Below are 12,442 nucleotides of genomic sequence, written 5' to 3'. Positions count from 1 at the left end.
ATAGTCGAGATTCAGCAAGTCTGAATCTAGCCTATGCTATTTAAAGCAGATACAGCAAAATAAACAAGTGCAGAATAAATCAGTCACAGCAGCAAAAACAGTATAAAATGAAGCAACAGTTCAGTGAAATACAGCACACAAGTGCAGAGAACAGGCTTAAATTTTACTTGTTTGTTGAAGAATTCAGTGGATGCCTTGGATTCTCTTATATGCACTTCAGATCTCTTTCTAAGAACACCAAACTCTTAGCAGCTCTGCCAATCTCTACAGTTCTTGATTTTTGCCTGTTCTGTGTATGACTGTTTTAGATTCACTCATAACACCTGTAACCTGTCATGGGACTTTAAATGTAAACAGTGGTAGTACCATTCCTTTCAAAAGGAAGGCTGAAAACATGTAGGTTTATAACATTCTGAGACAGACCTAAAATACAAAGTGAGGATCAGTTGTCCTATTTTTATTTCTGTCTTCAGAAGCAACAGTTTACATTTATTTTATCTTTGGTTCTCCACTTGTCGTATTATCAGAAATAGACTGAAATAACTTAAAATAAAGAATTCTAATAGTTCTAAGTCTACAGAAGTATACTTTGTTTCAACAGTATGTATGCTAATAACTGGTTAAGTGGATGAATAAAAGTGCCTTTACGTAAAGACTTTGGCAAAAGGGAGTAGTAGACATTCCCATATTAAGCAATTCGTATTAGAGCAGTTTTGTGTAAAACAAACAAATTATGAGAAGGAGAACAGAATTTATAAAACAAATGATAGCTGATGGTCTACAAAGGACTGTAAATTTTATTTCAGAAAGGGTTTAGGACGTGTAAAGCACCATGCCAGCTAATAAGGTGTGTAATAGAACTATAGACGTGAACTGGATACAGTAACGCAGTAGTATGAGAAACTATGAAGGAATTGTCATTTGTATTACAGTTTTAAATGGATATTTGTTCTGCATTCAGTGGCATTTATAGGCAAAACTCAAGGGCATATTTATTATCTTTTCAACACTGCTAGCATAAGAAGTGTGTTGTTTTCTATACCAAAATGCCTATGGTTTGTTTAACAGACACAGCTGCACAGAAACTGACAGAAAGGGTTGGACGGAGGGTACCATGTACTGAAATACTTTGTTTTTCATCAGTGGGAATGATTAAATTGTTTGTCCTCACCAACAGCATTGTGTGAATTTTAGGGATTGCATTTATATATGAGGCACGGTTCTGTCCCTACTCTTTAAATGCATTCTTTCTCAGCTCTCTATTTAATTAACTCTTTTTCATATGATGCTTATCCCAATGTATATATGTTGCCCAGAGATCCTTTTAGTAAAGTTGTTATGTAAATTAACACAAATAGGAGGTAGTACATTGCTTGAAATGCTCGTGAAAATACTCATATTTACTTTTCATATTGCTGTGTCTTCATCACTCTAAAATATTGTGCTACTCTGACATGATTTTATTCAATTTTACAACAAGCATTTTTTATGTCACGGGAAACAGTTTGTAAGGAAGGCTCATGCTTTAGCATTAGGAACCAGACTTCTTAGAAGCAGACCTTTCCTATTGTCACACATTATAAAAATGATCTGAAACAGCGATAATGGTGGATACCATACTAGAAGTAAAATCAACACTAAGTACAAGAAATTAATAATATTACAGAGGGTATGAAATGGAAAATTAAACATCTTTAGGTGCTGAAGTCACTAGGGTGATATTATTTCAGTTCCTAAAGTAAAAAAGGCAGAGGCTAACAGTGTGTTAAAACAGCCAGAATTACTGATAAAGGTGACTGGTTATCTTTTTAGGTGCTCAATAGCTAACCAGCCACAACAGCAGAAAACTGAGTCGGACTGGAGATCCCATGGCATGAGTAGATGCAACGATATAGTGTTGGTAGATAATTGCCAGGCAGTAAGGCCAGCAGATTACGGTACTGAGCTGGTGATGAACTTGCTGCAGCTGTAAGTTTGATTTTTTTCAGTCTTCACATATACATTATGTAATAATGAAGTAAATCAGCAAGCCATATATACATTAAAAAGTACAAATGGAGTATAACTCGCAGTCACTGTTTGGCATATTGGGCTGGTAAAATATGTTATGTAATAGCTTGCTATGTAGAAGCAACATTAGGATTTTTTAGGAGTTTAACTGTAGTACACAGGGTCCTGGGTTTGAAAAGGCTAAGGCTATAAACAATGTGCATTGTGCATATCCAGATGGTTCAGAAATTTAAAATTATTGCTTGCTAGTCCAGTTAACTCTTCCTTATAAGTCTCTTTGGTTGTCACATTTGAAGGCAGCAGTACTCTTTTTTTTCAGTTGAGAAGTTTAGTTCTAAGTTAACAGACTGAAAACTGAAAGGGCAAAATGCTTACATAGTACAAATGCAAACATACACACTCATTTCACACAAGCAACTGAAACGAGTGCATTTCTATATTGTAAATAGCACCCCCTCATTTCATGTTACTTACTGTGTGTTTGCTTTTCAACAGGTTGCCAACATCTTATTGAATGGGGCAAAGTATGACAGTGAACTGAATGAAGCTGGAGAGGCATTGAAGCATCCGCTAACAATGAAAATGCTATGCTCCATGATCTGTCACATGCCGAAAGCGCTGAGTCATCTTTGTTTCAACCACTTTCTAGGTAGGTCGGCACAGTGCAACTGCTTAGTCTTAACAAGCAATTTCCTTCCTGAATCACTCACAAACATTTGACCTACAACACAAATACGTAATAGCCAAAACCCTGAGCGTTTAACTAGTGAGTTCCTCAGTTTACTCACCCCCCACACTCTTACAGCTTCACTATTACATTGTTTGCATATACTGGAAAGCATTTATGTGCTGTTCAGAAATTAATATAGTGCTGCTGGAAGGGAGTAGATAGGATTAATTTCAAGAATAATCAATTATGTTTTCCCAAAGGGCCTGGTAATGAAATAATGTCTGTTACAAACTGACTTTCTCCATGTGATGATATTGACAAATGTATTTTAATAATCTTGAGTTTCTGCATGTGATAATACTGACAAATGTATTTACTACTAGTGAAACGCTACAAACTGACAGAACATTAAGTGACCATGTAAATTTAAGGTACACTGCAGGCAGATGTGTTCTTCAGGAGTCAGTGCAGTTGAATAGGCAGACATGGTGATAAACAAAACCCTACTGTCTAAATGAAATGATGCAGTGTGAGACCATCACATGCTTAAAATGGAACTGTCTAAACTGTGAAAATAGAAGTTAAAAAGGGAGCAGTTTCAGGTTACTTAAGACTGGATACAATAGCTTTGTTGGAATTGTTTGCCTATACTGTCACATTAGCTTGCCTTTGGCATCTTTTTAAAGAAACACAATAGGTCCTATATTGCGCTAATGCGATAGGTGTTGACTACATTTTCCTAATCTGTATGTATCTATTTATCTACCAGTCTATTTATATGTGTTTGTGTGTGTGTGAGTGTGTGGTGTGTGTGTGTGTGTGTGAGTACATGTATCATTCTATCTATTCACACAGACACACACACACACACACACATATATATATATATATATATATATATATATATATATATGTTCCAAAGATATGTAATGGTTGGACTGTACACTCAAAATGAACATAGGTGTGAGGGTGTATGCATAGGGTCTATATTAGGTGATCGAATTATTACAATAGCGAACGCTCTAAAGAGTGAAAATGCCGGACCTCAAAGTTCTTTTTGTGGGATCACGACACAGTGAAGATTGGAATATTTGCCCTTTTCTCACTGTAGTGCATTCTCAGAGTTTGGTATATATATTTCGAGGTCCGTCATTTTCGCTCTTTAGAGCGTTCGCTATTGTGATCATTCGATCACGTAATATAGACCCGTATGCATATATGAGGCGTGAAAGAACAACCGCGACAGGACTAGCTACCCAGTGGTGTGATCTTTGGCTCTAGCTGATGGTCACTGTTGATGAGACACTTCCACAAGTTCAAAAACAGGAAAAAGTGTGTTATGTGTGTGTGTGTATGGGAGTACTACTTTCCATCAAAATGGAAACTCATTAATATATGGCAGAGCCAGATCATCTGATCGAATATCAACTCGAAATATACTCTGTACAGTGGGGATTGGAGAATATGCCCTTTTCCCCACTGAGGTGATATATATATCAAATTAGCAGTGAGCATGAGGAGTACAACCCCTTACATGGGGGTGCAAGCATTGTTCTTTTTTTTTATATATCCATTGTGGATCAGTGTTGTGGTTTTTGACAATTAGGTGTTGATCATTATAAGATCAACTAATTGTTTCAATAGAAAGTTATACTTCCACACACACACACACACACTTATATATATATATATATATATATATATATATATATTAATAACCATTCCACTATCACCATTGTAGCAATTTATATTCCACCAGGTGATAACATCCCCCTAGTGGAAAATATGTTTGCTCATATCTCCCAACACATCCCAAATGAAACTATCATTCTTGAGGATGTCAACATTAACTGGCTCTCTAGTCTCAAAACTCCTCACAACACCTTAATCTCTATGGCTTTACTCAGCTCATCTCTGATCCCACTTATTTCAGTAACACCCATACAGCCTCATCTCACCTTGACTGGATTCTTCTCTCACACCCTTCCAAATACCATAACCCTGAAACACTACTAAATTCCCTAAGTGATCACTGCCCAATAAAAATGCTCAGATACATATCACATCAAGCTAAACCTCAAAGGTTTATCAAACACCGAAAACTAACAAACGTTAATCCAGAAACTCTCAAATCTTTATTATCCAAAGTGAACTGAAATCCCTTAAAAACTACTCCCCTTGGATGAAGCTGTCCACTTTTTTAACTCCACTTTCTTTGTATTTTAAATTCTCTGGCACCCCTTAGAACAGTCCACATAAAGTCTAACATATCCCCATGGCTGACCGTAAACACTCATGCACTTCTAAAAATAAAAGACAATGCATGGAAAATTTGGACTAAAACTAAACATCAACCAGACCTCCAGAAATATAAAAAAATCTTGCCAAAAGTCACATAACTAAAGATAAGAAAAACTTCTATAATAATCCATCTTCTACCTTTAAATCCAACCCTAAAAAGTTCTGGCACTCTGTAAATCAAATACTACACCCAGGTGCACTAGTCTCCCCTAACCCTCATCCTGACAAAACACATGAGGAAACTGCCTCCATATTCAACAACTACTTTATAGACTCAATATCCAAATTACACGACCTGAGACGTACCTCCTTGGACTACATGAAAAGGGACATCGAGGAGCTCTCTGATTATGTAGCCCAGGCAGGTATGACCCTGACCTTGAGCAGTATCCTACCTTCACCTAGAATGATGCCACAATACAGTGATAAGATGATCAGCTTTAATAATTGGCTTAAATTCTGGTGTCATTCAAAGGGGATCCAATGTCTGTCTGCCTGGGATGACATGCTGGACAAGCCACGCTGGGCTTGCACCTGTCACCCTGGGCTTCGGATATTGGCAAAGGCTCTTGCCACCCCATAGTGCCTTTTTAGGCAAGGCTCAAATTCTAAACCTACCACCCTAGAACACCAAAAAGAAAAAACTAAGGGTAATGCTGCTCAATGCCAGAAGTCTCAATCTCAAGATGCAGGCCCTTCTCAATATGGAGAACATCGATGTCTGTGCTGTGACAGAAACCTGGTTCAAGGCTCCTGAGAGCACCCCAGCACTAACAGGTTTCACCTCATATCATGCGTTCCAGCCCCAAAATCCGGACAACACCAAGAAAGGAGGGGGGGTGTCCATATTCATAAAGGACACCCACACCTCAAGGTTGGTGGACGATGCATCGGAGACCATCCAGGTGCAATTAACCATAGGCAAGACTGCTCTGCAATTTGTAGCATGTTACAGGCCACCCTCTCAAACTCAGGAACCTCACATGGCCTTCCTGAAAACATTGGTGGGGATAAATGTATCTACAAACACCATCATACTAGGTGACTTCAACTACCCTAATATAGACTGGGAACACTACTCAAGCCCGAACACTCTAACCCAAAGATTCCTGGAGTTCATAAACTCAAATGCCATGGAACAACTAGTCACCATCCCACAAGAGGTGAAAACATACTTGATCTCATCATCACGAACATGGGAGCAAAATGTTCAACACCCGGAGTATACCCCTCACTGGTGAGGTCAGATCATAAACTAATCTCGCTGGAGGTCCTCATCCCACCCCACCTGAAACAAAAAGACCACAGTGAAAAACTCTCAAAAGCCGATTTCACACTTCTAAAAACTACTGTGGTCTCCTTTAAGGCCCCTGAGCCAGTGGTAAACATTACTCAAACCGCTGAATCACTTACAAATGCCTTCTACCAGCACCTACAGGACTGCATGGATCAGGCAATCCCAAACAAAACTAAGACTCTCTGTACCAAAGCCAAGCGTCCAGTCTGGTGGACCCCAGCCATAAACAAGCTCTACAACAAAAGGAGGAAGCTACTACAAGATAGAGCAAAATCCTTGAAAGGTAAGACGCCTTTGATCATTATAAGTAAAAACTAAGAGCTCTCATAAAATCATCCAAGGCAAATTTTGAGAGAAAATCAGGACTCTAAAGACAATCATAAGGCCTTCTTTAGCTATGTTAGAAACCTAGGAGGAAACTCCCAGATATGCTCAGAATTAGTTCAAAATGATGTGAAAATTACTGAACCTACACACATTGCTAACATACTGGCTGACAGGTTCAGTGCAAACTTCTCCCCCTCCCCAAAGGAGAGATATCTATTCCAGAGGATTGTAGCCCCCAAACATCTCCAACGCCCAGGTGAGAACTGCCCTCACTAAGGCAAAAACACAGCATCCATGGGACCGGATGGTGTCCCCGGCTGTGTGCTTCATGAACTCAACGAGGAATTAAACCCACAGTTAGGACAGCTGTTTAATCTTAGCCTCACCTCAGGATACTTACCCAAGGAGTGGTCCCACTTCATAAGGCGGTGCCTCCACAGACCCTGGAAATTACCGCCCATTAGCTTGACAAGCCTTATCTGCAAAGCCATGGAGAGGATCATAATGGAACTCATAAATAAAGACATAGGGAACTTGCAGACTTTGGATCCAACCCAGTTTGGCTTTGTCAAAGGCAGATCCTGCCTCTTAAACTTGGTTGACTTTTTTGAGACAGTCACCAAGGCCATTGATGAGGGAAAGGCAGTCCATACAGCCTACCTCGACCTGGCAAAGGCCTTCGACACAATACCCCACTCGGGTATCATCGAAAACTCATCAGCTTGAATGTAAACCCATACATCACAAGATGGGTTGCAAACTGGCTAAGCGGCAGAACCCACAGGGTCAGAGTTGCTGGAGCCATGTCAGACTCAAAGCCTGTCACAAGTGGTGTCCCACAGGCCTCAGTCCTGGGTCCACTCTTGTTCGGCATCTACTTTTCTGAAGTACAAGCAAACACAGGAGGGTTATGGCTGACAAAGTTTGCAGATGACTGCAAACTGGGCCATAGTCGAAAACACAGCTGACACAGATATCCTCCAGAAGGGCCTCACAGAAACGGATAACTGGTGCCAGAGCCATGGCCTGAAGTTAAACGCCAAAAATGCATAGTCATACCCTTCGAAAAACAAGGTTACCCCTAGCTACCATATAGATGGCAATCCACTGAGCACAGAAAAGTCATCAGGGATCTGGGGACCCAAGTTGACAGTAGCCTTCGCTTGACACTCATGTTGCTAAAGTAGTTAGGAAAACCTTCTATATCCCCACCTGATCATGAAGGGATTCACATCTAGATCAAGGGAGGTCATCGTCCCCTGTACTCATCACTCATTAGACCTATGATTGAGTACAATGCCCGTTCGAATGTATCTGACCAGACACCTGATGCAGCTTGAAAGGCCCAAAGTTCCTCACCAAAAGGATAAAGGGTCTCAAAAATATGTCTTATGCTGCCCGACTGAAAGAACTCCAGCTCTATTCAGTCTCATACCGCTTGCTCAGAGGTGACCTGTGCCTGACATATAAGGCCATGTCAAACCCAGATTTGATGAATATGCTTCACCTCAAAAATCTAGATCCCTCAGAACCACAAGGGCGGAGACTTAAACCTTGACATGGTTATAAATAGAACGTGCTGGAGGGACAGATTCATCACCCAGAGACTCCCTATGCTGTGGAACAAAATCCCGGTACATGTGAGGCAGAGCACCTCGCTGGCCTTGTTCAAGAGGAATCTTGACCAATGGATGGGAGATCGCAGATATACCCCAGGGATTACTTCAGTGTCACTGCTTGACAGAGGCACAGAAAAATGATAGGCATAGTTTTTATTCAAACTAAAGGGGTGGTGAAAGCCACATAACTATGGGCTAGGCTTATAAATGCCCTTGGGCAGATAGCCTAGTATGAACCTATGAACCTATGAACCTAAGACACAAACCATCCCACCAACAATAATAGACCTAATAGCTCAAACTCTTCCATCAATAGTAACCCTACCACTAGCTTCTCCCTCAAAGCTGTATCCACTAACTATATTAAAACTCTACTAACTAAATTAAAACCTTGCTCCACATCTGTAGACAACATTCCCTCCGCATTCCTTCATGCTGCTGCTGATGTTCTTTCTTTCCCAGTTTCTATTCTAATAAACCGCTCTATCATGGAATTCACATTCCCTTCCACTTGGAAGCAATTTTACACCCTTCCAATACACAAAGGAGGAAACGCCACAGATATAACTAATTTTAGACCCATAGCCATACTCTCACCATTTTCCAGAATTCTGGAAAAATGTATACACAATCAAGTCTTACAGTACATTCTGCAAGAAAATCTACTCACACCTACACAACATGGCTTTCATCCCATGTACAGCACTACTACAGCTCTCCTGTCTTTCCTAAACTCTGTATCACTAGCTAGAGACAGTAACAGACTTATTTCCGGTCTCTTCATTGACCTTTCTAAAGCCTTTGATACAGTCTTTCATAAATTCCTTCCCCTTAAACTAGCAAACTTACACTTCTCTCCATCCACCATATCTTGGTTTAACAGCTATATCTCTCTCTGATAGACTCCAGTCAGTCAAATGGCTCTCAGCTTTCTCCCCTCTTCTTCCTGTTAAAATGGGTGTTCCACAAGGCTCCATCCTTGGGCCACTTCTTTTTAACATCTTTACCAACGTTCTCTACTTTTCCTGTCCTGATTGATACAATACGCAGATGATTCTACACTTATCACTATTGCTGAATCACCAACTCTACTAAAATCACACACACAATCCTCTTTTAACTCTGTAGAAATCTGAAAATCAACTTATCCTTAATCCAAAGAAAACCAAATTACTACTCTTTTTCCCTAAAAACCTTAACCACATAAAGTCTTCCTTCTCCATATTGTCACAAAATAATACTCAAATATAGGTGGACACCAGTACAAAACTCTTAGGTGTTACTATTAATGATAGACTGACCTTTGATTTACACGTCAATAATTGTATCGGAAAAAACACATCTCAAGTTAGGTCTCCTCTATAGAAACAAAAAATATCTTATCAAAACAGCAAAACTAACCCCTTCAAATGCCTACCTCTTACCCACTGTACTATGTAGCTCCCAAATTCTCACCAGCCTCACCACCGGACTACTAAACAAGTTAGAAACAACTTATAACAGGATTGCCAGATTTGCTGCCCAAAATTCTTACAAGTCCCATCACTGTCTCTCACTAAAAGAACTAAATTGGCTAGAATTACCTAACATGCTTCAGTATAATCAGTTTCAGATTATTCACTCCATTCTCTACAAACCCTATTTCTGTCCAACTATCTCATCTCTAATCTCTCATTACCTACCCACTAGATTACTCTGCAGTTCTGAGCAAGGCCTACTAAAAATCTACAAACCAAGGACCAAAATGGGTCACCTAGTCTATAGCTTTAACTCTTCCAAGGCCTGGAATAGCCTACCACCAGATATAAGATCCCTTGAACATCCCAATCAATTTAAAACCGCTACAAAAAATACCTTCATGAAAAATGGACCTGCCGATGTAATTATCCCCCGTAAACACTCCCCATATAACCTTCTAGAGTTAAACCCTTCTCTCTTCCTTCCCTTCAATAAACAAATTTACTACTTTATCTTCTCCTCTTGCTACATCACTGTACAAACATAACTAGTAAAATATTTCAGCTATGTAACTATTGCACTATTATGTATATAATATGTAATTATGAATGTATCCGTCTGATAAATGCATTTCTATATGTATTTCACTTGCCACAGTGTAATGTATGACACTGTAATGCAATAATGTGTGGTACTGATGAATGTATTCTATATGTATTCAATATGTAAAATTTCAATTTTTCTGTTGGAGCTTTTCTCCTCGGGCCTCCGCTAAAAACGGGCAATTATAGCCCAGTCGGACAAACCCGGTCAACAAATATAAAATAAATAAATATAGGGGTTGGGGGTTGGCATATTAAGGTGTTTACCATACAGACAGTTAGTACAGGGCTTCTTTCTTACCTTTGAAGGGGAATCAGCTAGAATTAAAATGACCTGAAAGGACAGCTAGCATAGTACTTACCTGTGAACCTATATATATATATATATATATATATATATATATATATATATATATATATTTATATTTATATATATATATATATATATATATGGCTACATATCACTTAACCTAAAACTCATTTCACCTAAATTCATTTCACCAAGACTATATCACCTAAAGTTCTTTTCACCTAAAACTCATTTCACTTACAAGTAGTACAATAAGGCAAATCAAAGGTTTATGTCCTTTTCCCCACTGTAGTGTGATCCTGTTAGTATATGTAGTAACGAGGGGTGTGGAGGGTGCAGCCCCCCACATTGGGGGGCATGTGGGGGGTGTAGCCCCACACCTAGTTGGCTTTTACTAAATAATGTACAACAAAACCAGACAACATAAAACCAAAATAAGTGGGGGATCTAATATTTCAGAAGCTCAACCACTTTATCAGTCGAGGATGGCCATCAAATTAATCTTGTTTACCTCATGACCTGCAACCTTATTTTTCTTACAGAGACGAGATTTTGTTTGACAATGGTATCATCATGAAAGGTCCAAAAGTGATTGTTCCAAAGTCCTCACAACCAGAGTATATTACTATTTTGCATTGTAGTCATCCAGGAGTAGATTCTACCAAAAGGATGAGAGGATTAGTATTTTGGCTTTCTATGTCAAAGGATATTGAGAGAGTATTTTCATCTTGTTCTGTATCTAATAGTACTAAGCCACATCAACAGAAAGAACCACTTCAGCTAAACTAGATTCCTGAACTACCTTGGTCAACAGTAGCTACAGACATTTTCAAATGGAATGGTCAACATTACTTGGTGTTAACAGACTCTTATGCATATTGATTTGAGATTGACCTACTTCCTAATCTAGTGTCCAGTACTGTTATTACTAAGTTGAAGCGTCATTTTGCAGTCAATGGTAGTCCACACAAAGTTATTTCTGACAATGGTACACAGTTTACAAGCCAGCAGTTCAAGAGATTTGCTGAAGAGTGGGACTTTATTCATGTTACGAGTACCCCTGAGTACCCACAGTCAAATGGTTTGGCAGAATGTGCAGTTCAAAGTGCGAAACAGTTATTAGAAAAGTCGAAACAAGACAATAGTGATGTTTTTCTGAATCTCCTGACTCCAAGAAATATTCTTTGTGATAAACATCTTCGTTCACCTGCACAGAGACTTCTGTCGAAACAAACCAGTACCATGTTACCAATTAGCAGTAATCTATAGGCTGCATGTGTCAAGAATAACAGATAACTGAAAGCCCATCTGTTGAAGAAGTGCTTATCCCAGAAGTCCTATTATGATATGACCAGCAAACTGCTCAATCCATTACGAGAAGGGGTGATAGTGAAGATGCAGATGTCCAAAGGTTTTGATCGGATTGGTGTCGTGAAAAGTGTATGTCAAGAACAGAGATCGTACATTGTAGAATCACAAAGACTTGAATTTAGGTGGAATCTGAAACATTTGGTACCGGTATCTGAGCCCATATTGCAGCATCTTGCCTGTGAAAAAGACTCTAGATCTCAGAGTGAGTTATCCAGTGTTCCAGTTCCAGAGAACATTCCTGAAAGTATCACTGTTCCTGAGAAGATTCCCAAAACTCTTGAAACAGATTGTTCACCAATGACTGTCCCTGTTGCTAAACCCAGTCCTAATTGCTATATCACTTGATCAGGTTGCATTTCCAGACCATGTTCCAGATACAAGGCAACTTGGACATGAACACTGTGTTTATTTCTCAGTGTTTGTATAATTAATTGCATGTCTTTTTCAGATGTCATTTTATTGTGGGCAATTCACTAG

The 12,442-nt window shown here is 39.2% G+C and overlaps 1 protein-coding gene across 4 annotated transcripts in view; it reads left to right on the top strand.

Moving 5' to 3' along the window:
- Positions 1–12,442, top strand: part of SLC45A1 (solute carrier family 45 member 1) — an 834,426-nt gene that overhangs the window by 322,269 nt on the left and 499,715 nt on the right. For all 4 annotated transcript variants that reach the window (XM_044063063.1, XM_044063066.1, XM_044063065.1 and 1 more), the window contains exon 6: positions 2,506–2,659. In XM_044063063.1, coding sequence (XP_043918998.1) covers positions 2,506–2,659 — 154 coding nt within the window. The remainder of the gene's footprint in view (positions 1–2,505; positions 2,660–12,442) is intronic.

The sequence above is a fragment of the Protopterus annectens genome, chromosome 2.part1, assembly GCF_019279795.1.
Source record: "Protopterus annectens isolate FY-2018-M chromosome 2.part1, PAN1.0, whole genome shotgun sequence".
Taxonomy (NCBI): domain Eukaryota; kingdom Metazoa; phylum Chordata; order Ceratodontiformes; family Protopteridae; genus Protopterus; species Protopterus annectens.
The sequence above is the reverse complement of the archived record's forward strand: the minus strand, read 5'-3'. Positions and strand labels throughout refer to the sequence as shown.